We start from the raw sequence: 26,595 nt of genomic DNA, 5'->3' as shown, positions 1-26,595 counted from the left end.
AACAACACAATATTTTAGTTCTCAGTGTTTGTTATGATTTTGGTGGTAAAGCAAAATAAAAAAAATCTAAATATGAGGTAATCTCCCGGCAGAGCCCCAAGTCCAATGGGTATATTCTCTGGCATGTTGATGTTAATGTGTTGATGTTCTCCGTATCCATAGCCAGAATGATTTTGTAGTGCATGGTGATCGAACAGGTTTCCTGTTATATTCAGAGGTGTAGGGAGGGTTAAGTCTGTGAATCCCAAAAATAGTAATTATAGAGATGATTAACAAAACATGCACATGACAGAATTCATACCTTGGTTGTTGTGGTGAAATGTGAATGAAAAAATATATTTGATCATGGTTTTCATACACATACCTTGTCCATAATGTAGAGGCCTATCGGATATTCGTTGAAGAGGTAAGGGAGGACGATGGTAAATGTGATCTTCATAACATACCAATACCAATTCACATACCTTTGTATGGCTCCTCGTCTGTATACCTACAGACACAGAAGTGAGCAGTTCAGTCATCTGCACCCAATACACCTAGCCTTCAACATATCTTATAGCCTACATATTCTTACCCCTTTGTCGATTGAAATCCATTGAATTGTGTCCATTTTCTGTTTTAGAAGGATTTGCACAAATATGAAAAGATAGATGGTATCATCATAAAACAATATAAATGTAGATCATACAAGGGACAAACCTTACCTTAAATTGAGAAGATCTTTACATTTTTCAGTTAAGTGCCTGCACCTGCTGTCCTTTCAAATCAAAATATTTCAGTTGGGCAGTTAGATTCCTGCAAGAACCCCCACCAACTAAGGAGGTTCCTCAATGGACCCCACCTCCTATGGGGTTCTTGGAAGAACATTTTGGGGGCCATTTTCAGTGACAAGAACCCTAAGGTTCTTCGAAGAACTTTGAGGATCTTAGAAGAACCCTTGTTGAACCCCTAATTTTTAGAGTGTAGAATATGGGTCTTGCTACTCCCAGGGGAATCACGGGTCTTGTGAAAGCAAAACCTATTCTGTAGAATTCTCACTAACGCTTCAGGAAATCAAACCAGGTTAACAAATTGCATATGTGAAAACGCCGTTCAGGCTCAGCAAGCGTAATTATGTTGCCGCGAGAAGTGCCGCAGATATTGATATGAGCAAGATGCAAGACTTTCATACTGTCACACACACTATTTGTGCATATGTGCTTGGCTTCGCTTCATGCTGCTACAGTGGTAGCCAGAGGACCAAATCAGCGGAGCAGTTGAGCCTCCGCTTCAGTTAAGCCTCACGCTTCAACGCTCTTAGTTGTTGCGGAAATCTGTTTACTTTCTGCATCTACGTCATGTCGCTGAGTTTACCTTTAAGATAAACACACGAGAGTTATTGAAAATGAATGTTTCTTTACATTATTGGAATTCGGAAATGTTGCAGGTGGAATTGTAGGCGGCGCGCAGCAGGTGCAATTTCCTCTTCTTCACCGCATGATGGGGCTGCGCCTCTCATAAATGCCTGCACAGTGGGTTTGCATGCAACACATATGGAAACGTGAGGCCCATCTAAAGTGGCCCCTAAACACACTTCCAGAGACCAAGACCCAAGCCTTCGGGATTTCCAAAATACCAATATTTAAAACCAATATATATAAATAGACAATTATTTAGGAGCAGACAAAAACTATACATAACATCTATGTAGCCTATAAGGCTTGCCTGTGCATGCTAAGCAGCACATCAAAACAGGATTTTTTTATGCACAGGAAAAGGGAGAAAGAGCAAGGCTGGAAGGACGGGTAGACTACTTATTTTAGTACAAACAATTGGGGGATATTCAATGGAATTATTGTGTCAATCCTTGCTTTTAGACATAAAATAGGCCTATGTGATTAATTGGTTATAATGCACAGCATTAAATAGTGAACCAATTTACAGGCCTATTACTTATTGATTCATTGATGTCTTATCATTTGACAGATTTTTGCCATTTATTATGATCCTGGTATTGAATGTTTATCCTGCCCCTCATGTAACTGAGCCTTGACCCCCGTACCAACACACCAACGTCACCCTGAAGCTGAATAACTTCGAGTCCCCTTCGGTTAGAACAAAGAATAACACATGCGGCCTCCTAGCAAATGTGGCAACAATGTAGCCTATAATTGATTAATCTATTTTACTCTTATGACAAAAAAAAATGTAATTTTTTTTTTGACATCACTCACAGGGTGTGAAATATCATATGTGGATAAAACCTATCAGCTACAAAAGCCTAGTAAAAGAGGAGCAACAGTTGTGAGTTGTACTTGTTTGTTTGCTTGCTGAGTTAATTAATAGACTACGAAATAAAAGTAAAAAGTAAATAAACAGTAAATAAATACATATTTAGGCCCTAGGTCTCAATCCTTCAATTTAAAAAACTAAACAGATTGCCGCTAGGGATTTGTGAATAGGCTATTTTTAGGCTAATCTTTGTTAATTTGATTTACTTCGAGAGTAATTGGTTAGACAATGAAATAACACAATGCTGCTTTACTATTTTACTAATGTTGACCAATCCTTTCAGCTGTCTGATGGACAACTCAATGTGAAATCACGCGCAGATGAGACAGTCCGGTCAGAGAAATGATGCAGATTCCAAGGCGCGCGGTTAAATAAGGGATTTATCTGGAGTGCAGGGGTTGGGGGAGTGACGGTATGTGGCTTTGTACACGCCCCTTTTTGTCAACTAGCGGGACAAGAAAGAGAGAGGCAAGCAGCAGCATCACAGTCCCTAGAGCACCTCCATCGGCCCGGCTTCATGAGGAGCTGGACAGAACAGCCGGGACCCATCATCAGAATGTGGAGAGCAGTGCTTGCAAAACTTCTTATTATATTAATTTTGTGTACTTTCCGCTGTCATTCACAAGGTAAGGATCTCCTAAACTCATTTAAACACAGCCTTTATTGTGAACCTGCTATGATATGTTTCTGTATATTTGCCTTCGAAAAGGAAATGTCAACCACTTGTTGCCTAGACAATAACATCTATGCGGTAGTGTGGCTGATTTGTAGTTAAAGGGGACTGTTTTTTGAGGACATGATTTAACTAAAAATGTTGATAGGCAAACAATAATCTTGTTGACAGCCATAATAGATTGTTTGCCTATCTATCAGAACAACAAGCCATGTAAGTTAGCCATGTGTGTGCAATGCGTGGCCTATTGGAATTGTTGGGCACTTTGTAGGTCTATAATAAAAAGTGATGTGCAATTTCTTTAAAACAAAATCAGATTGTGACAAATCTACAAACTCTTTGGTCAGTTTTTTTCCCAGCCCTACAAATATTTTTTGGGGGAAGCCAATAAATACAGAATTTATTAATATAGTTTACAATATTTTAATTCTTTAACAAAACTATTTTACTCTAAAGCATTATTAAAGCTTGTATTGCGCAAAAAGCCTCCCTCAGACAGATTTGAAGTTCTTGGATAACTTTTGCCTGAGCTTTGCCGTTGCTAGGTAACAGACGCGGGCATGTGATTTGCTGACAATCTGTGTGGACTATAGCTACTGGTACAAATACTAAGAGGAACTCAACAGCTTGCCTAGTGCGCAACCCATAAAAATGATAACTAATGACATAGCTGTAATTTAAGAGCCCATTTTCTTTCAAATTTTGTAGAAACGAGTAATATACCCGGCTTGATATATCTGAAATACTCTTGTGTTTTTCTTGTAGGCCTAGTTATACCCTAGGCCTACACTGCCGAAATTGTAATCTACTTTCTTTTTGCTCAACCCTGAGTATGTAAGCTCCTTAGTGTGAATCAAGCAACTAATTACGCTGCAGCTGCTGCTGCATGAAAGCGACCATTTCTACCTAACGAACAACGGGCAAAAGAGGGCATGTAAACAACAAGGGGAATGTTCTTGCAACCTCACACGTAGACATCCCAGGCTAAATAGACTATGTTTGTTCTTCATTTTTACCAGCTGTTGAGTTAGGCCTATATAGTCTACATTCCAAGACAATGCAAAATAAGAAAGTAACACAAAATACATGAAAAAAGCCACAAATATTTTAATCAAATGTAGCAATTTAAATGATCCAGTGGCATTTTGTAGTACACAATATGTGCAAGCTGAGGATCTGAGCGGTCTTGGTCAGAATTAATTATAATATTGAATCAAATCAGGGCTTTGTCAGCATTGTCAAGTTAATAATTAGCAGGTTTGTCCCTTACAAATGATGATGTACCAACGATTTGTGTCCTCATAGGTTTAAAAAATCATTCAAGTTTACAGGTAATCAAAGTCATCTATTTCAATCGTGCATTTCCATGACAAGCAACAAAGCATCATGGACTTCCTGCATCTTTTGCAGTTTGCATCATGGCACCTGTTGAGCTCCTTAGAAATGTGAGGCAGGAATGGTTGATTTATTCCATATTCATTCAGCATGTTTGAGAGGAAATTACTAAAAGGGCTTTGGTGCAGGAGGACAGGTTACTTTCGCTAATCCATTGAGCCTAATTTCTGTTGGGTCAGCTTGATGATCTTTTAATGTGTGACAGACAATCTTTTGTTGCTCATTATCAAGAGGCTTTGAAAGTGTTGTAAAATGTGTGTGTCAGCATAATGGATAATGTGACACACTTGTAGGGCGATTTAATGTTACAGTAATGGGTAACAAAGGAACTGGACTTGGTGGTTGAATAACCTCCGTCATGGCTAGTTGACCATCTTTTGCTAGCATGCAGATTGTGCTGTTGAAAACATGTTTTTGCTGGTTAATTGTATGAATATTGGGTGTCTTTCAGTCTCTTTCAAACCTCAATCATTTGCCACAAACAGCCTTGGTCATTCAGGGTCTTATGAGAAACATGTGTGATTGATTTAGAAAAAAAATGGATACAAAGTAAACCAGGATCAACAAGATGTTCTGTGTCAGTGGTACACACGTTGTATAGTACAATGGGAGTTGGGCTTGTCTTATTAGCATTTCCTATTATCTCAAATAGGTGTTTTCAGTTTGTTTCTCTCAATAATTGAGTTTAACCTATTTTTAGTTTATTTGTGCTACAGCATGTCACAACAAAAAAACACTTGTGGGTTGATGTTGAAATTTCACATGGGGCAAAAAAAAACCTGGCCAGCATGTGCATACTAAACCTCACACATGCTGTGCCCTTTTCCGGTTTAGGCCTAAATCCTTGGACAACGGTAACGCTCTATTAGGGAACAGAAGTTGGGAACAGAAGTTAGCACAGTTGGCTTAAATGAAGGACTAATCCTTTCTCATTATACAGCGCTCTCAACCCAGGTCCCAGACTATTATGTGATGCATAGGGTGCAATGTTTAGGCTAACCCAATGCTCATGTTGTGTTGAGTGACAGTCTGTCAGAGGCAGTGAACCCAAACATTTGACCTCCCGCAGTAATGCAATGTAACGTCTCAATTTCTGCTGCTTCCTATATATTTCTACTAAAATGTAGCTTAACACATAAAAAGAAAATCGACGAAGTACAGCTTCATTCCTCACACACTATTTCTCGCCTCCGTTTGGACCTATGACACTGCCAAACTCCCTTGGGCTTTTCTCTGTTTTGTGTGAGGCAGTAAGAGCCAAAGTCAGTTGTTCAGCAGTTGACTGCATTCTATTGCATTGATTTCCATATGAAATGGAGCAGCAGCACTTCACTCTGACAGGATGGACGGATCCAGCGCTCCACGCTGCCAGCCGTTTTCTGGACGCACATTCAAAAAGTGCGAGGAGACGTACCAAAACAAGGCGGTAGTGATGAAAGAGGCTACACCTCTTTCAGGGGCCCGACATGATTGGAAAGAGATGTTTTGGGGAAGGGACAAAATATTTTTTTGTGGGGTGGGGTTTAGTTTTTTTTTGTAGGAAGCTATACTGTATTCTGCATTCTGCTATCCATCTCCATAGTCCCTTTGGCGTGTTGACATTTCCAGTTATGAGGTTTCAGCCCTGCTGGCTCTTCCATTGTTCCATTGTGATTTCACAGTGGGGTCTGAGGAATTGGGAGGCATCGTTCTAATGAAAATTCCTCTGCTGCTCCTCTTTGTTTGGCAGTAGTAGGGCTATTTTTCACTGTGGATGGTGTGGGGTTCTCGCCTGCTGTGGGTTAAGATGGCTAATTAGAAAAGACATGGTCAGAGAGATTAACAAAAAGAAAACAACACCAAACTAAACAAAACAGTCAAAACAAAGACACTAACAAAAAAGTGCCAATCCTTAGACAACAGATTCCTAATAGTATATTTGCATCATATTGGCCACTTTTCTCTTAACTTTCTCTTAATAACCTCTATTTTGACCATTGTTATTACATTTAGGCTTTTAAAAATCAATTTATCAATTTATTCCTGAAGGAAAGCTGTAGTTACTCCGATGACTTTAAAAAAAGACTGTGGCTGAATGTAAGAGCAGCTCACATTCATTGAAAAGTCCACTTTATTCTGCCAGTCACCTTTCCCAGAACTGATACTGTCAGGAAACACTGGCTTCGTTTGAAGGACTCAGAAGATTGGTTTCCTTTTGGCGAAGGTTGTTGAAAGCTGTTAACCTAATGTATAACATACAGGGATTATGATCGTCCCCATTGTTGCTCGGAAGTCTTAGGAGTGCCCTTCCTCTCTTAGGAGTGTCCTTCCTCTCTTAGGAGTGTCCTTTCTCTGAACTTGAAGTCCAGTGATGCTTATTTATTATATTTTCACTCTTTAAAAAAAAATGTTGTTTTGTTGATTAGCTGGTGGACATTGACACGTGCAATCCTACTTCTGGGTCAAGCAACGAGTGATCGTGGTTTTATGAAATTTTTAGACAAAATGAATCATTATTTTCAGTAGTATCCTTGGAGTTGTCAATACACCCATGGTTTTCTTCTGATATCTACCGTATATTGAAAATGTTACATATTCGGAGTACAATGATCGTAATGGCATGGTGCATGAGACTACTAACTGTCTGTTCAGGGGTACAGAGATAAACCCAAATGTCTTTCAGTGGTGTCACTGTGCCGCTCAGATACTGTATGCACCGTTTGTCTTACCTGCATGTTACAGATGATGCTGAAACCTTCGGGATCATTGCCTCGCAACAAAGGCACCCTTTGAGCTAATGGGGGAGCAATTTTATCATTAGTAAACTGAGCAGGAAAAAGGCTTGCTTCCCAATTGGCTGCTGAAGGAGTTAAATATGAAGCCCATTTGGCTGGTGTAGTTTAAAAGACGTTTGGTGGTGTCGGCTAATTATTCTGAGACAAAACCTCATGATATGAGAAGCCTCACAAGGCTTTTAGTGCAGTAGCACAGCCATGACCCCACAACTCAAGTGGAAGTGATCCATCTTTGAAGTGCCCATTACATAAAAGAGATGATTAACTACTGACTCGCCTATAATAAACTGTCTGCTTACACAAAATGTGCCAACTGAATGGGCTGAGATTTTTCAAGTCAATTCATTACAAATCGTTATGACTGTTTGAAAAGGAAGGAGCATTTCCTTTGGCTTTTGGCATTTGGTTCAGTAGCGGTCGTATTGTAAGTGTTCTTTTTTCACCTGTCAGAGGTTAATGCTTTGCCAGACTTGTTCTATAACAAGTAGGCAGAATCATAATATCAGTGTCCAACGATACCACTTTGGCCTTGAATAGCTTCTGGTGTCAATGTCCTACCAAAGGATTCATATCATCAGAACCTGTGCAATCGATGCTTTGCCAGTTGATCTTGATTTCAAACGAGAAGAAGAAAAAGGCAGAGGGTACGTTGGCAGGAGTTTCCTGAAAGATTTCAACTTATCAGCACAAGATCAAAAGACGACATCATACTAATGCTCAGTAGAATGAGTGCCTTATTTTTAGCATGATGGTGTGGTGGGATTGAATATTCTTATTCCGTCACAAAATTCTCCGGTAGGTATATTAATCACGTTGGTTCATTTTTGTCTGCAATTGACCAGTGTCTTCATCTTTTGCAAGTCCTTCTCATGTAACGTGCTCATATGCCTTTGGAATTTGAAGTAATTGGCTGATAGCTGTGGTGGGAGAGAAGCACTACATGAAAGGTTGCGGTAATAGAAACCCAGTGCACATGCTGATTGGTGATGGTACAGCTAGTTGGTGCAATGAACATACCTGATTACAGGCATATTTGCTTTTAGGACAAGGACGGAATTGTGGTGTAGATATTGGGGGATGGGGGGACAAACAGTAGACCGGGGGACCAGGGGTCCTTCCCCGTCATTTTATTTAGCATTTTAAAACGTATTTCCTCCAATCTACACAGTTTGACATTACTTATTATGCCTCTCTTGAGGGGTATGTTGAGGGGTATTTTGAAAGCACAGTAAAGGTGGAAGGATAAGTGGAAAGATAAGTCATCAAATAGGCAAATATTAAGAAGACACAAAATATGAAGACTGAGTTGAATTATTATGATGTAGATATAATAAGAGTGTGAACATACCATGGACAAAGCCTGACACTTGTGGTGTTGAATGTTGATCCTGACTCCCGAGTCTCCCGACCGTGATCTGTCAGCATCCACTCGTCATTCTACAAGTTTTCTTCTAATGGCAGAAATGCAGATGCCAACGTGGTACTGTGGTACTGTTTTGGTGGATTCATTTTAGCCTGCCAGGGGTGCCGGGTCAGCGCAAGCAACGTTTTGAACTCGTGTTACTCGTGTAACTTATGACGTGTTCATATACTATATGGGGGCCCCCCAGACCTCCTGGGGGTGACCAACCAAAACATATTTATGTTTTTTTGTATGATTTTAAATAAATTATTGTGGTGGAGGAATCGGGGCACCGATCCCCCCCAATATACTGTTCTGTATATTGGGGGGGATATATTCCCCCACTCCCTGTGGCAATTTCACCTATGTTGTAGAAGTTACAATCCATGTATTAATACATTATGATTTACATAATGATCAATGGATATCCCCATTGACACATTTATATTATGTGAAAATTGTTCATGAATCATTTTCAAAAAATCTTATTGTCCAAATTTGGAAATGTAATGTTTTTTTCTTATTAAGTGTTTTGTGTGTCATTTGATTGGTGGGATGGCAGTGTTAGATTCAAATATTAGAAATCAATGTCATTCCATTTGTATTACTGATTTTATTTCTCACAGTGTTGTTTGTTTCTATTTCCATGTCTTCAGTTTGTTTTGCAACTGAGGTGTAAAACTTTCCCTTCAGCACATATTTGACCAACCAGGGAGTGTGTTTAAAGGTAGTCGAAAAGACACTGTAGACCACCAACCACAGACATACACCACCAACCACCACCTTGCATCTCCTTTAGCAAAGAATTTGGGTTTAAGGGTTGCGGTACCACCTGGTACCACTATGTATTCCAATTACATTTCTGACAAGGAACAGCATGTGCCTTAAATCATGTCAGAGAGAAACAATCAGAAATGCACATTCCAATTCAGATGGGTCTGACAGAACGCTCTGCCACTGAACTATGCTGCCTCAGTCGATATCTCCTGGAAAACGTCAGGGAAGGTAGAGTGGTGGTACCTTATCTCCTCAGATGCCACTCAGTGAGAACATCAAAAGGAGGCTTGGGATGAGTGTGCTGAGGGTTGTATAACTGTCTGGAGGATGGCTGGCACGCTCATCTCCAGGTCATCTCAATGCTGTTACCAGCATGCTTCATCAATAAGAGACATTCCAAAACACACTTAACACTGTTTAGATGTTTTCATAAGAGACACAAAGAGTTCCAATTATTCATAGGAAGTAGTAGAGAGGGAAAATAAGAGCGGAAAATGTTTTCACATTTCTGACCTAATTAAAAAATACACATGATCATGATCAACTGATTAAGAGAATGGAGAATTATGCACCTGGGGACTGAAGGTATTACAAAAAAGTTTGGTCCAAAATATGGAATGAAGAGAACTTTAGTAGTAATAATGTTTTTTTGTGTGTAAGAATCATCTGGCATTATCTTACTTAGACCTATTTGGACAGTGACACAATTTGCATAATTTTGTCTCAGTTCGCCACCACAATGGATTTGAAAGGAAAACAATCAAGATGTGCTTTAAGTGTAGACTTTCATCTTTAATTTAAGGGTTTTGTCAAAATGATTGTATGAACTGTGTAGGAATTCCATAGCCCTCTAATTTTAGGGTCTCAAAAGTAATTGGACAATCTAACAATCATAAATTAAATTGGGAGTTTTATTACTTGGTTGCAAATCCTTTGCAGTCAATGACTGCCGGAAGTCTGGAACCCATAGTCATCACCAGATGCTGGGTTTCTTCGCTGGTGATGCTCTGCCAGGCCTTTACTGCAGCTGTCTTCAGTTCCTGCTTGTTCTTTGGGCATTTTGCCTTCAGTTTTGCCTTCAGCAATTGAAATGCATGCTCAATTGGATTCAGGTCAGGTGATTGACTTGGCCATTGCAGAACATTCTCTTCTTTTCCTTAAAAAAGAGTATTGGGTTGCTTTCGCAGTATGCTTCGGGTCATTGTCCATCTGCACTGTGAAGCGAGTTTTGAAGCACTTGGCTAAATGTGAGCAGATAATATAGCCCTAAAAACTTCCGAATTCATCCTGCTGTTCTTGTTAGCAGTCACATCATCAATAAAAACAAGGGAACCAGTTCCATTGGCAGCCATACATGCAATATTTCAATATGTTTTCACCAATGTGAAAGATGTCACAAATTGTAAACACAGGACTCTATGACAAAGGCAATTACGATGTAGAGAACTGTTGCACTTGTGGTTAAGTTGCTCCTCAATCTCTCTGCAGCTAGTAGGAGATGTTCCAGTGAGCAGTTCAGCTGCACCAATGGGGCCTGCATCCCAGGGGAGTACAGGTGTGACCGGCTGACCGACTGCTCCGACGGGGCTGATGAGACAGACTGCCGTAAGTCCCCCAATGTGGCTTTACTTACCTTCTTGCCTCAGGCTCCTCTGGCATTTTAATCAATTTGTAAAATTAATAGGCTCACTGACTGACAGAATGGCCACAAATGCTTCTTGTTGTCAGAGGTTGATTGCAGATTCCTTGGTGGATTAGTCAAGCTGAAGTCAGCTGCTATTCCATTATTGTGCCGTCATGTTAGACTCACACTTTGGTAATTTCCCAATGTCAGAAACAATGCCAAGGCTGTTTGTGATGCTAATAGAAAACTTACAGTAACTGTTTTTATCCTCCCATTAGCTTTTAAAATGTTTTCTTGTTTGCGGCTGTACATAATTCCGTACACAGCTTTATATTTCAGAGGTAAATTGCCACCATAACTTCATGGGGGAGCAGCCAAGGGTATATTTCACATGTAACCAGGTGGTTCAATAGGGGTGGGCCCTTCTACTGTTAATGAGATTAAAACAGGGTTAGAGCTGCTAAAATAATGATCTGCTAGCAGCGGACTGTTACATTTGGCTAATTGCAAGGGTGTAAAACTTGTTAAACGATCGGTGTCCCGCTAGCGGGACCATTTCCGGTGAAACTGGAGGTTGCGTAATTCAAATAAATTCTAATAGTTATTATGGATTTGAAACATTTAGGTATAAGTCTTATATCGTCTGAAAGCTTAAATTCTTGTTAATCTAACTGCACTGTCTGATTTACAGTAGCTATTACAGCGAAAGCATGCCATGTGATGATGTTTGAGGACGGCCCCGCACATCAAAATATTTTTCCACTGGCACAGGTTTCATACATTCACATATAAAGATTAAATATTCACTTAATTTTTGAAAATCTTCCTCTGATTTGTCATCCAAAGAGTCCCAGCTATAACATGTAGTGTCGCTTTGTTAGATAAAATCCTTTTCTATATCCCAAAAAGTCTGTTTAGTTGGCGCCATCGATTTGAGTAATCCACTCGTTCAATTTGCAGAGAAAGGAATCCGAAAATCTACCCCTAAACTTTGTTTCAACAAGTCAAAATATGTTTCTATTTATTCCTCAGACACCCTAAAATGTAATCAAACTATAATATAATATAAGAAGTATGTTCAATAGGAAACCGATTTTAGCAGGTGCACAACTTCGTCATGGCGCACAAAAACACAGATTTCCAAGACTGTGTCCTCTTATAAAAACGGTTATTTCTTATTCGTTTTTGAAGTTACAAGCCTGAAACCTTGAACATAGACTGCTGACACCCTGTGGAAGCCATAGGAATTGCATCAAGGGAGCTATTTTATAATATAATTTTCTCCTACCATATCTATTGTGTTATATTCTCCTCCATTATTTTAACATTTCTACAAACTTCAAAGTGTTTTCTTTCCAATGGTACCAATTATATGCATATCCTGGCCTCAGGGCCTGAGCTACAGGCAGTTTACTTTGGGCACGTCGTTCAGGCGGAAATTGAGAAAAAAGGGGCCTAGCCCTAAGAAGTTCATTAATGCTTGAGTACATGAGAACTTTATATAGGAATGTTTAAGACGACTGACATTTAAAACATTTGACGTTTGACATTTGAGACATGTTTAAGACATTTGACGTTTGACAGGGGAAAGGGTTATACACCTCTTTGAACAAATGATTTGTTTTGGGAATTGATGCTGATTCCTTATATTCCTTAAACATTCCACAGATGGTTTTGTTCTATGTCAGTCTAGTATGATTGGCCTGTTCTGGCATGTTCATTTCCTTCTTAGACTACCCTGGGTGTACAGAACTGAGGTGTGCCAACGGTGCCTGTTATAACCAGACTCAGCGCTGTGACCAGGTCGTGGACTGCCGTGACGCGTCAGACGAGTCCAACTGCAGTAAGTGTCTACTTCTGGCCGTGACGCATGATCACGCATTCAGCCAGACCCTCTACCTGAGCAGCAGGGTTGAGATGAAGAACTTATAAATACAGTCAGTTGCTGAAGGGGTTTTGTGTCTGCTTTCTACAGCACAGCACTGCAGCAGTGGCCTGTTCCAATGTGGCAACGGAGAGTGTGTCCCTCAACGCTACGTCTGTGACCACGACGACGACTGTGGAGACAGGAGTGACGAACAGAACTGCAGTGCGTACCTCTACCCTCCTTGCACCATTGCTGCTATCTGAAAACCTTAAGTCTGCAGCTCTTATCTTAACTCCCCAGATAGATTCTCCCCCTAACCTGGACTTAATCTGACCTTTTCTATGTGCTCTCTCTCTCTCTCGCTCTCTCTCTCTCGCCCTCCCTCCATGTAGCCTATCCCGCTTGCAGAGGGAGCTACTTCACGTGCCCCAGTGGTCGCTGTATTCACCAAGTCTGGCTTTGTGATGGAGAAGACGACTGTGAAGACAATGCAGATGAGAAAGGCTGTGGTATGGATGCTACAGAGTTCCACCTCGCCTTCCTGATGCTAGTCCCTTTGGTCAAATCTCTCTTGACACATTTCTAATATTGGACACAGAGCCATGAAAAGGAAATAGTACGCAGGTTCAGTGGAAGCACACTTTAATGAGTGAGAAACGCTGTTGTGTATGAACCTGATTCACCTCTGGCCTCCATGGTTGGTATTGGCTAGGCGCTATGCTTGTGCACCTTGAAGTGTGGTATTCAAATGCCTCTTTGTGGCACAAGATGGCTCAGCCCTCCAAAGAGCTTTAGAATTCCTCCACACTGCTCTGAAGTGTGTTTTTAGAGGATGGGCTGCAGAACCTTCCGAGCCCCCATGTGACACTCTCGATACTCCCCCCCCCCAGTGATTTAAAGTGACAGTGTTTCCCCAGAAAATGAAGTTTGAGTCACAGTGCCCTTGAGTTCAGCCCGTGAATTCCTATGAAGATAAGTCTGCTGTCTTCAATGCATACCTCACACACTGTTGCTGTTTTCGCAAAGCACGAATGTGGCATGTGTACAACTCTGTGGTTCCCTCCTGTTTTTGCTCTCTATTGTCTCTGGTTTGGTCAAAGGCAGTGAAGATGACTTTGTATTCTCTGTAGATGCCATACCACGTGAGTGCTATCCTGGAGAATGGCCCTGTCCGTCCTCAGGCCTGTGTATCCCCACGGACCAACTGTGTGATGGGAAAGCCCAATGTCCAGATGGAGAGGATGAGACCAGCACCACTGCTGGACGCAATTGCAGTCAGTAACAATACAACCAGTTTAACAACACACACACACACACACACACACACACACACACACACACACACACACACACACACACACACACACACACACACACACACACACACACACACACTAACCTTTATTTTGAAAAGTGCCATTGGGAGTAATGTGTGTCTGTCTGTGGTTGTCAGGTATCTGGAGGTGTGCCTCACTGAGCTGTGAGCATCGCTGTCATGCGTCCCCCGAGGGAGGAACCTGCTCATGTCCTTCTGGATACATTGTCAACAATAACAACATCCGCTCTTGTATCGGTGAATACTGATCCATTCACTCATTGCCATTGAAAGAACTGGAAACTCAGGCTACCGGAGGTAGAATATGGGATGTGTGCTTTTGACTCATTCAATCTTTTATAATTTTGTTCTTGGGTGAAGACTTTGATGACTGTACGATGTGGGGCGTCTGCGATCAGCTCTGTGAAGACAGGATGGGAACCCATCGCTGCAGCTGTCGAGAGGGCTATTTCCTAGAGCAGCACCGATACTGCAGCGCTAACATCTCAAGTGAGTGGCCGTGGTTGAGCTTCGATATACTTCAACATATCAAACCCATTCCTCCAGGCCCAAAGCCTTCAGCCCCTCAGCCCAGCCTCCTATCTGCCAGCCCCTGCCAGCCTGCTCTGCTTTCTGGTGCATTGTTGCGCACCGAGTGTTGTTTTAGCCAGTCGTTTGCTTCTGTGGACCAGTGAATGACTATTGACCAAGGGACAGACCCCTCTGCCTTTGATCATGAGGCTAGCAGCAAGGAGATATTATATCTGTTAGTAGTACAGATCAAATGATCTTGGCCATATGGGTTCCTAAAAATGACATCAAATGGATTAAATGAAAATAAAAAAGGTTCTACCATAGATTTAGATTTGAATCAGGTATCGAAGCTGACTGACTAAAATGTATAGTTTTTTATTCACTATCTCTTCCACTCCTGTGTAAAATCATGACTCATTATTTAGGTAAAGTCTAAAAATAAATGCTTCTAACCAGAGATTAGGAAATGTCTGATATTGTTGTCTTACTGATTGCCTTGTCTACTGTCGGTAGCTGGAGTACCCTCGCTGATCTTCTCCAATGGCCGAGACCTGCTGATTGGTGACATCCATGGGCACAGCTCTCGCACCCTGGTCCATTCCCGGAACAGAGGCGTCGTTGTCGGGGTGGACTTCCACTTCCAACTCAAAAGAGTCTTTTGGACAGATACTATTCAGAACAAGGTAATACTTGTATTTGAATACTCAAATACTTCATCCAATCCCCATCATGAATGGTTTCCTCTGGCCCTGTTAAAGGAATTAGTGCATCGCTATAATTACCTGTACAGTAGACCATAGTTCAGTCCACAAGATAGAAATACATTGTTTGAGGAAATCCTTGAGTTGTACAGGAACCTGCCCCCCTCAAATGAGAGGGAATACTTTGACAGATTTCTTAAGATACCACCACTGTTAATACTGTACCATCAGGCAGACCTAATGGCTCCAAAATGACTGGGTCATAATGAAGGGGAAGTAGAAAAATATCTAATCAGGAAAGCTGATACAGTCTGATATACTTGTAAAATGTTTACATAGCTCTGTGTACTTTCTTCAAACTTTCTTATTTTCAAAGTGATCGTATAGTATTTGTTTTCACCATGTCCACCCTGTTATATGCATTCTTTGGCCAGCTCAAAGGGCTTTGTTCAGTCTCTTGGCTTCTGTATGGTTTGAACCCCAGCCATGAGGCTGAAAAGCAGAAACGTACCAGGAGCGGGGTATCTGTGTAGATCAGCTACCTCCATGGCAGAATGACAGCTGATTTAAAGTGTGTGTGTGGGGTGGGGGCGGGGGCGACCACAAACAGGGCATGTGAACAAACTGGGGAGGTCAAACTAGTAGGCTACTTCCACATCTTCAGTTTCTCTTTAAACAGGTCAGCTGAAAATCCTGCTTTTTAGATGTCTGGATCTCATTTCAAATGAGCCAGAGCTGAAAAGAGCACTATCCTTTCCTAGGTGCCAAGGCTTCAAGCCTGAGAAACTGGTGCCATCTTTGAATCGGTAGGGTAGAGGTTTCAGAATAATACCTGACCAGCACCACTCACCATTAGGCTACCTGCCACCCCCAAATCAAATCAATCAAATAAAGAATGTAATAAGAATTTGTTCTTAACTGACTTGCATAGTTAAATAAAGGTTAAATAAAAAATTAGCAGATGTTATTGCAGGTGTAACAAAATGCTTGTGCTTCTAGCTCCAACAGTGCAGTAATATATTTTTATTTATTTGAATTTTATTTTACCTCTATTTAACCAGGTAGGCCAGTTGAGAACAAGTTCCCATTTACAACTGCGACCTGACCAAGATAAAGATAAAACTTGACCAGTGCGACACAAACAACACAGAGTTACACATGGGATAAACAAACGTACAGTCAATAACACAATAGAAAAATCTATATACAGTGCGTGCAAATGTAATAAGATTAGCGAGGTAAAGGCAATAAATAGGCCATAGTGGCGAAATAATGACAATTTAGCAAACCACTGGAGTGATAGATGTGCAGAAGATGAATGTGCAAGTAGAGATACTGGGGTGCAATGGAGCAAAACAAAAAATAACAATATGGGGATGAGGTAGTTGGGTGGGATATTTACAGATGGACTATGTACAGGTGCAATGATCTATCTGTAAGCTGCTCAGACAGCTAATGCTTAAAGCTAGTGAGGGAGATATGAGTCTCCAGCTTCAGTGATTTTTGCAATTCGTTCCAGTCATTGGCAGCAGAGAACTGGAAGGAAAGGCGGCCAAAGCAGGAGTTGGCTTTGGGGGTGACCAGTGAAATATAACTGCTGGAGCACATGCTACGGGTGAGTGCTGCTATGGTGACCAGTGAGCTGAGATAAGGCGGGGCTTTACCTAGCAAAGACTTATAGATGACCTGGAGCCAGTGGGTTTGGCGACGGATATGAAGCGATGGCCAGCCAACGAGAGCATACCAGGTCGCTGTGGTGGGTAGTATATGGGGCTTTGGTGACAGAACGGATGGCACTGTAATAGACTGCATCCAATTTGCTGAGTCGAGTGTTGGAAGCTATTTTGTAAATGACATCTCCGAAGTCAAGGATCTGTAGGATAGTCAGTTTTACAGGGTATGTACAAGGGTATGTAAAGCATGGCAGCATGAGTGATGGATGCTTTGTTGTGAAATGGAAGACAATTCCCGATTTAACTTTGGATTGGAGATGCTTAATGTGAGTCTGGAAGGAGAGTTTACAGTCTAACCAGACACCTAGGTATTTGTAGTTGTCCACATATTCTAAGTCAGAACCGTCCAGAGTAGTGATGCTAGATGGGCGGGCAGGTGCGGGCAGTGATCGGTTGAAGAGCATGCATTTCGTTTTCCTTGCATTTAAGAGCAGTTGGAGGCCATGGAAGGAGTGCTGTATGGCATTGAAGCTCGTCTGGAGGTTTGTTAACACAGTGTCCAAAGAAGGGCCAGAATTATACAGAATGGTGTCGTCTGTGTAGATGTGAATCAGAGAATCACCAGCAGCAAAAGCGACATCATTGATGTATATAGGGAAACGAGTCGGCCCAAGAATTGAGCCCTGTGGCACCCCCATAGAGACTGCCAGAGGTCCGGATAACAGGCCCTCTGATTTGATACACTGAACTCTTTCTGAGAAGTAGTTGGTGAACCAGGCGAGGCAGTCATTTAAGAAACCAAGGCTGTTGAGTCTGCCGATAAGAATGCGGTGATTGACAGAGTTGAAAGCCTTGGCTTGGTCAATGAAGACTGCTGCACAGTGTTGTCTTTTATCGATGGCGGTTATGATATTGTTTAGGACCTTGAGCGTGGCTGAGGTGCACCTATGACCAGCTCGGAAACGAGATTGCATATCGGAGAATGTACGGTGGGATTCGAAATGGTCGGTGATCTGTTTGTTAACTTGGCTTTCGAAGACTTTAGAAAGGCAGGGTTGGATAGATATGGGTCTGTAACAGTTTGGGTCTAGAGTGTCTCCCCCTTTGAAGAGGGGGATGACCGCGGTAGCTTTCCAATCTTTAGGGATCTCAGACGATGCAAAATACAATTGCGGCAGATTATTTTAGAAAGAGAGGGTAGAGATTTTCTAGCCCGGCTGATTTGTAGGGGTGAAGGAGAAATGGGGGAGGCTTGGGCAAGTTGCTGTGGGGGGTGCAGAGGTGTTGACCTGGGTAGGGGTAGCCAGGTGGAAAGCATTGCCAGCCGTAGAAAATGCTTCTTGAAATTCTCGATTATCGGCCTCCCGGGTGGCACAGTGGTCTAAGGCACTGTATCGCAGGGGAGGGTTTGGCCGGCAGGGATATCCTTGTCTCATCGCTCACTAGCGACTCCTGTGGCGGGCAGGGTCCAGTGCACGCTGACCAGGTCGCCAGGTGTACGGTGTTTCCTCCGACACATTGGCGCGGCTGGCTTCCGGGTTGGATGTTCATTGTGTCAAGAAGCAGTGTAGCTTAGTTGGGTTGTGTTTCAGAGGACGCATGGCTCCCGACCTTCGTCTCTCCTGAGTCCGTACGGGAGTTGCAGCGATGAGACAAGACTGTATCTACTACTAATTGGATACCACGAAATTGGGGAGAAAAAAGGGGTAAAATTAAAAAATATATATATATTATCGTAGATTTATCGGTGGTAACAGTGTTTCCTAGCCTCAGTGCAGTGGGCAGCTGGGAGGAGGTGCTCTTATTCTCCATGGACTTTAAAGTGTCCCAGAACTTTTGGGAGTTTGTGCTACAGGATGGAAATTTCTGTTTGAAAAAGATAGCCTTTGCTTTCCTAACTGCCTGTGTATATTGGTTCCTAACTTCCCTGAAATATCTAACAAGTAATATCTAACAAATTACACAATATATACCCAATACACACAAATTTACCGTAAGTAGGAATGAATTAAGACTATATACATATGGACGAGCGATGTCGGTAAAAACATGCGAGATGTGTAATGCAAGATATGTAAGCATCATTAAGTGAATGAGATACTGTAGAATAGTATAGAAAACAGTATATACATACGCGATGAGTAATGTATGATATGTAAGCATCATTATTAAGTGAATGAGATACTGTAGAATAGTATAGAAAACAGTATATACATACGCGATGAGTAATGTATGATATGTAAACATTATTAAGTGAATGAGATACCGTAGAATAGTATAGAAAACAGTATACACATACGAGATGAGTAATGCCAGATATGCTACTAGAATGCTACTAGAATGCTACTAGACAGACAAGATGGAAGTCAGACAAGCAACCAAAACCCAGCCTTAATAATAGTCATTTCCTTCTAATTTTATGGGTATTGTGGTGACATATCCCATCCCTGTTTCTCGGTATGTCTCTTTTTTATTTCTCCATGTCTTTCTGGAGCTATAACCACCAAAAGGGCTAACCTCTTAAAAACAATCCTTTCTTTTGTGGGCAGGTTTTTTCGGTGAGTATGAACGGTTCCAATATGCAGGTGGTTTTAAATGTATCAGTTGACTACCCTGAGAACCTGGCCGTGGACTGGGTGAACAATAAACTGTATATGGTGGAGGCAAGCGTCAACCGGATTGACATGGTGGATTTTAACGGGAGTAACCGGGTGACGCTGATCGCAGAGAATCTGGGAAACCCCAGAGGGCTGGCCGTGGACCCAACTGTGGGGTGAGTAGAGGGGACCTCCCCATCCTCCATCCCTCCATCCCTCTATCTCGCCGATTCTCTCTCATGCTGCACCGGTAGGAAGTAATACGGGTGAGAGATTAGAAGATTGTCCTGGGGGATTAGTGAGCAGTATTAAAAGTGATGAGCCTCATTGTAATCCAATAGTACTGCTCGAGAGGGGAGACTGGGCCAAGTGGCTCCAGGTAAACTAGTAAGTGATAATAAATGTAGACACTTGTTCTACCTTGGTGGGATTTAGGGCTGGCCCACCTGTAGACCCAGAGACAAAGACGGTAGAGGATATACAGTATCTGTTTCAGATTCAATTAAAAAAGGAAATCTGCTTATGTCTCACCTTTTGGTAGGCCTTTCCTGCAGTCAAATTACTTAGTGGCCTCGTGTGAAATGTTAGTAATATTTTTCGTAATTTCATAATTAATAAACATAATTTTTTTAAAGCCGCCAAAAATTCTGTGTTTCTATGTCCAGCAGTTTTGTTATATTTCACTTTTCTGTGATATACAGTTGAAGTCGGAAGTTTACGTACATTTTAGCCAAATACATTTAAACTCAGTTTTTCACAATTCCTAACATTTAATCCAAGTAAAAAGTCCCTGTTTTAGGTCAGTTATGATCACCACTTTATTTTAAGAATGTTAAATGTCAGAATAATAGTAGAGAGAATTATTTATTTCAGCTTTTATTTCTTTCATCACATTCCCAGTGGGTCCCAGAGGTTTACATACACTCAATTAGTATTTGGTAGCATTGCCTTTAAATTGTTTAACATGGGTTAAATGTTTCGGGTAGCTTTCCGCAAGCTTCCCACAATAAGTTGGGTGAATTTTGGCCCATTCCTCCTGACAGAGCTGGTGTAACTGAGTCAGGTTTGTAGGCCTCCTTGCTCGCACATGCTTTTTCAGTTCTGCCCACACATTTTCTATGGGACTGAGGTCAGGCTTTGTGATGACCACTTCAATACCTTGACTTTGTTGTCCTTAAGCCATGTTGCTTGGGGTCATTGTCCATTTGGAAGACCCATTTGTGACCAAGCTTTCATTTACTGACTGATGTCTTGAGATGCTGTTTTGATATTTCCATATCATTTTCTTTCCTCATGATGCCATCTATTTTGTAAAGTGCACCAGTCCCTTCTGCAGCAAAGCACCCCCACAACATGATGCTGTCACCCCAGTGCTTTGCGGTTGGCATGGTGTTCTTCGGCTTGTAAGCCTCCCCCTTTTTCCTCCAAACATAAGGATGGTTATTATGGCCAAACAGTTCTATTTTTGTTTCATCAGACCAGAGGACATTTCTCCAAAAAGTTGCGATCTTTGTCCCCATGTGCAGTTGCAAACCGTAGTCTGGCTTTTTATGGTGGTTTTGGAGCAGTGGCTTCTTCCTTGCTGAGCAGCCTTTCAGGTTATGTTAATCTAGGACTCATTTTACTGTGGATATAGATACTTTTGTACCTGCTTCCTCCAGCATCTTCACAAGGTCCTTTGCTGTTGTTCTGGGATAGATTTTCACTTTTCGCACCAAAGTACGTTCATCTCTAGGAAACTGAACCCGTCTCCTTCCTGAGTGGTATGACGGTTGCGTGGTCCCATGGTGTTTATACTTGCGTACTATTGAACAGATGAATGTGGTACCTTCAGGCGTTTGGAAATTGCTCCCAAGGATGAACCAGACTTGTGGAGGTCTTCATTTTTTTCTGAAGTCTTGGCTGATTTCTTTTGATTTTCCCATGATGTCAAGCAAGCAAAGAGGCACTGAGTTTGAAGGTAGGCCTTGAAATACATCCACAGGTACACCTCCTCAGAATCTTCTGAAGCCATGACATCATTTTCTGGAATTTTCCAAGCTGTTTGAAGGCACAGTCAACTTAGTGTATGTAAACTTCTGATCCACTGGAATTGTGATACAGTGAATTATAAGTGAAATAATCTGTCTGTAAACAGTTGTTGGAAAAATTACTTGTGTCATGCACATAGTAGATGTCCTAATGGACTTGCCAAAACTATAGTTTGTTAACAAGACATTTGTGGATTGGTTGAAAAACAAGTTTTGTAAACTTTTGCAAAGTGTATGTAAACTTCTGACTACAACTGTACATAAAGTTTAATATTGGGATGCAAACTCAAAATGTAATAGATTTAAAATGTATATCTGACATGCTACAGGTGTCTTCTTTTTTAAGACCATAACCATGTGTGTGAGGTGTATACTTTTGTTTCAAAGTAGATTTGTTTAAGACTACCAGGTCATTTTATGGCTATAGGGATGAATAACTTCACTGCTTGAAATCCAGTTTACCAATGTTCTATATTGCATCCAGTACATATCAACCTACTGTACTGGTGACCTGTACCTAACTAAACCAAAATATGTTTCTTCACAGGTTCCTGTTCTTCTCAGACTGGGACTCTGTGAATGGAGAGCCAGGTTTGGAGCGGGCATACATGGATGGCACCAATCGCTATGGGATCATCAGGACTAAATTGGGCTGGCCGGCAGGGATCACACTGGATATTGATGCCAAGCGGGTCTACTGGGTTGATAGCCGCTACGACTATATCGAAACCACCACATATGATGGGCTTCATAGGTAAGCATACCAGATATTTTCCCTACGAAAGAGCTCAAATCAGATGTTGTTTGGCCAAATGTCTGAAGACCGTATGTAAGAACGGAAAACAATGCAGATCTCTGTCAAAATGGGATGGATATAGCCTTGTTTTATAATCCCCCTTTCAGGAAAACAGTGGTTCATGGAGGTGCTGTAATTCCTCACCCCTTTGGCATCAGTATGTTTGAGCACGTTGTGTATTTCACTGACTGGACCAAGATGGCCGTGATGAAAGCCAACAAGTTCGGTGACACTAACCCTCAGGTGGTCTACACTACATCTCAGACCCCACATGGAGTGCAGGTGGTACACCAACTAAGACAACCAAATGGTAAGCATGTCACTGCTATAAATACTCTGATCTGTCCCACCTCTGTATGTTCTGTCAGTGACTGAGCGTGTGCATGTTGTGTTGTGTTTACAGTGTCGAACCCTTGCGGGGCAGCCATGGGCGGCTGTGAGCAGATCTGTATTCTAAGCCACAGGTCAGACAATCAAGGGCTGGGCTACCGCTGCAGGTGTCGCATGGGCTACGACCTGCAGGCTGATGGCAAGAGATGTGTTGGTAAGATCAACACACAAACCGCGTTTAGCTTTTTCCCTATTTACGTTGGACTTTGTCTTGTGTCCAGTGTCCTTTATATGTTCTCTTTATACTGTGAGTGCCAATGTGGTGTGACATAGGGTGTGTTATCTGGAGGGTTATGGTGGATGTCTTCTTTTCTCTCTCTCCAGTGGTGCGGCAGTTCCTGCTCTTCTCCAGCCAGCTGGCTGTCCGAGGCATCCCCTTCAACCTGTCCTCTCAGGAGGATGTTATCCTCCCTATCACTGGAACACCGTCTTATTTCGTTGGGGTGGACTTCAGCGCAGAAGACAATGCTATCTTCTTCTCAGACACGGCTAAAGACATCATCTACAAACAGAAAGTGGACGGCACCGGTGAGAGCATCCTACATTTTATTTGGTTGGATTGATGACTCGATACTGTATGTAGAATTAAATAGTGAAATATTTGTTGAATATTGTTTTATTGCTGAGTTTGTAGTTCATAATCACTGAGTGTTTTTCTCTCCATTTATTAGAATGTGAAGAAATACTTTTCATTTACTATCATGGAAATATTTTTTCATATTTCATTTTTTAACCATATTTACAACCCTACATATTATCGTTTCAAGCACATAATATCGTCTCAAGCATGTGATCCAGCCGAGCTTATACCACGTCAGTTATAGGAGTGCCTTATGGAGCCGGGCAGTGCAATGGGGGAGGGAGGGAAGGAAGGAGGGAGGGAGGTAGAGAGGGAGGTAGAGAGGGAGGTAGGGAGGGAGGTAGGGAGGAGGTAGAGAGGGAGGTAGAGAGGGAGGTAGGGAGGGAGGTAGGGAGGGAGGTAGGGAGGGAGGTAGGGAGGGAGGTAGAGAGGGAGGTAGGGAGGGAGGTAGAGAGGGAGGTAGGGAGGGAGGTAGAGAGGGAGGTAGGGAGGGAGGTAGGGAGGGAGGTAGAGAGGGAGGTAGGGAGGGAGGTAGAGAGGGAGGTAGGGAGGGAGGTAGAGAGGGAGGTAGGGAGGGAGGGGAGGGAGGTAGAGAGGGAGGTAGGGAGGGAGGTAGGGAGGGAGGTAGAGAGGGAGGTAGGGAGGGAGGTAGAGAGGGAGGTAGGGAGGGAGGTAGAGAGGGAGGTAGGGAGGGAGGTAGGGAGGGAGGTAGAGAGGGAGGTAGGGAGGGAGGTAGGGAGGGAGGTAGAGAGGGAGGTAGGGAGGGAGGTAGGGAGGGAGGTAGAGAGGGAGGTAGGGAGGGAGGTAGAGAGGGAGGTAGGGAGGGAGGTAGAGAGGGAGGTAGAGAGGGAGGTAGGGAGGGAGGTAGAGAGGGAGGTAGGGAGGGAGGTAGAGAGGGAGGTAGGGAGGGAGGTAGAGAGGGAGGTAGGGAGGGAGGTAGAGGGAGGGAGGGAGGTAGGGAGGGAGGTAGGGAGGGAGGTAGGGAGGGAGGTAGAGAGGGAGGTAGGGAGGGAGGTAGAGAGGGAGGTAGAGAGGGAGGTAGAGAGGGAGGTAGGGAGGGAGGTAGAGAGGGAGGTAGAGAGGGAGGTAGAGAGGGAGGTAGGGAGGGAGGTAGAGAGGGAGGTAGAGAGGGAGGTAGGGAGGGAGGTAGGGAGGGAGGTAGGAGGGAGGTAGGGAGGGAGGTAGAGAGGGAGGTAGGGAGGGAGGTAGAGAGGGAGGTAGAGAGGGAGGTAGGGAGGGAGGTAGGGAGGGAGGTAGAGAGGGAGGTAGGGAGTGGACAGGAGCATGGACAGCAGTGAAACTATCATGTAACAGCTCAAAATCAGGCTCCAGAATGTGATAAAACAAACATTTACTAAAAGTTGCAGAAGCTTCAATATTTGAAGAGTTTTTTTCCAGAATGCGAAAACCACCAATTTTTCCACATTTGTGTTTATTTGTCAGAAACTATTGCTTATGGGTACCGTCATGTGGTTTGTAAGATATTAGCTCTCAGATTTTTATTAATATATTTTCGATTTTTTTTTTGCTAAACACTATATATCCATTGTTTAGCTGGAATGGAATGTTTATAGCCTGTAAATTTGACTGTGCTATATTTTTGTCTCTCCAAGCCGTCTTAAGATGAATGCACTTACTTAAATCGCTCTGGATTAGAACATCTACATGACTAAAATGTCAACTATAAAAGTTTTACATACAGATCTCATATTACTCTATTGAAAAATATTGTATCATTTGTATATTTCTTTATTAAAAAGATAGTTTTTCGTTACATTTGACTGTGTAAAACCTAGCAGTACTACTTATTTCTCTGAGAGAGGCGGATATATAGCATTTAGCAAAAAAACATGATTATTTGTCTCTCTGAAATGAAACCATCAATTGATAGATTTTAAACAAACACATGTCTGTCATTGAACAACACCATGCCATGATTAGATATTGTAAAAATACACCAATCTCTTTCATAATTTCTTTAAACAATAAAAGCTAATTCACCAACATTTCTGAAATGTATATGTAACATTTTGGAATTAAACTTAATTTATCTTCCAACTTACGACTCGATAGCCCTGTAAAATAAGTTACTTATGTGATAAATCCACGAAGAAAGAAATTCCAGGATAAAATGAAACCACAAACTGCTCTGATAAGTGGTGTTGTTCTTGCAACATAGGGTTGACCAGCCCTAGTTTTCTCTGTCAGGTCTACGTAGGGCAAATGCAAGCTGACAGTCTATTTACTTAAATGTCTTCCTCTTTCATCTCTGTACTAAATGGCGGTGTCCTCGCTTTGTTCTGCACAGGCAGAGAGGTGCTAGCTGCCAATAGAGTGGACGGCGTGGAGGACTTGGCTTACGACTGGATTTCAAAGAACCTCTACTGGACAGACCCGCGCTACAGGAGTATTTCAGTCATGAAGCTGGCCGATCAGTCCAGGAGAGCCATCATACGCAACCTGAACAACCCAAGGTCCATCGTGGTGCACCCTGTGATTGGGTAAATACAGCTGGGCTGGGATTAAGGAGGAGGGGTCAGGGAGAGAGGTTTGGTGCCACTTCCAGCCTGACATGAGAGAGGGAGGGATATATAGCAGATATGATAGGGTTCTGTACCTTGCTGATGCATGAAGAATGTTGACTTTACCGAGTAATACATGCTTTTTACAGAATAATATCCTAATTGAAACGTTTGATTCTATTCAATTCGTTAATATAAATGATAATCAGATTATATTTACTTTAGATTAATTTAAAGCACCATAGGAAGTCAAAAGGAAACACAGATAGTGTGAGAAATCGGTCAAGTAGGCGAAATGTTCCTGGGCAAACACAACTTAGTGAGGGCATTAGCCAGACCCAGCAGGGCTCAGAGGCCCATGTTTTCATCCTGGACCCCTGCCTATTAAGAACATGAAAAAGCATTAGCAAACTGAGCACTTATGTCCAGTCACACCTAGCATAATGCGAGAGGTACCGGCTCTCTCATAGATTATTCACACTTTAAACCCCAAACCTGATAAAAATTAGTCTTTATTTAGTGCCCGTGGGACATTTCCAATAGCTACAAAATCATAAAGCCTCTGGGTCTAACAGCCTAGATTAGTGATGCATGAAGGCCAGTATTGTACTGTGGCACTCTCAAATAAACTGTCTATATTTCTCAGTTCATAGAAGATTTTGAAGTAGTCCTAA

The 26,595-nt window shown here is 42.2% G+C and overlaps 1 protein-coding gene across 3 annotated transcripts in view; it reads left to right on the top strand.

Moving 5' to 3' along the window:
* The first annotated feature begins 2,771 nt into the window (after positions 1-2,771).
* The window catches only part of LOC112236324 (low-density lipoprotein receptor-related protein 2), a 60,114-nt gene continuing 36,290 nt past the window's right edge, over positions 2,772-26,595 (top strand). For all 3 annotated transcript variants that reach the window (XM_024404903.2, XM_042316772.1, XM_042316768.1), the window contains exons 1-15: positions 2,772-2,897; positions 10,781-10,897; positions 12,649-12,759; positions 12,892-13,005; positions 13,176-13,292; positions 13,914-14,057; positions 14,237-14,356; positions 14,480-14,608; positions 15,146-15,315; positions 19,556-19,779; positions 22,181-22,387; positions 22,537-22,739; positions 22,833-22,973; positions 23,144-23,347; positions 25,708-25,900. In XM_024404903.2, coding sequence (XP_024260671.1) covers positions 2,789-2,897; positions 10,781-10,897; positions 12,649-12,759; positions 12,892-13,005; positions 13,176-13,292; positions 13,914-14,057; positions 14,237-14,356; positions 14,480-14,608; positions 15,146-15,315; positions 19,556-19,779; positions 22,181-22,387; positions 22,537-22,739; positions 22,833-22,973; positions 23,144-23,347; positions 25,708-25,900 — 2,303 coding nt within the window. In that variant the 5' untranslated portion in view covers positions 2,772-2,788. The remainder of the gene's footprint in view (positions 2,898-10,780; positions 10,898-12,648; positions 12,760-12,891; positions 13,006-13,175; positions 13,293-13,913; positions 14,058-14,236; positions 14,357-14,479; positions 14,609-15,145; positions 15,316-19,555; positions 19,780-22,180; positions 22,388-22,536; positions 22,740-22,832; positions 22,974-23,143; positions 23,348-25,707; positions 25,901-26,595) is intronic.

This window comes from Oncorhynchus tshawytscha, linkage group LG03 (assembly GCF_018296145.1).
Source record: "Oncorhynchus tshawytscha isolate Ot180627B linkage group LG03, Otsh_v2.0, whole genome shotgun sequence".
NCBI classification, from domain to species: Eukaryota; Metazoa; Chordata; class Actinopteri; order Salmoniformes; family Salmonidae; genus Oncorhynchus; species Oncorhynchus tshawytscha.
Note: the sequence above shows the minus strand (reverse complement) of the source record. Positions and strands in the feature narration are given on the sequence as shown.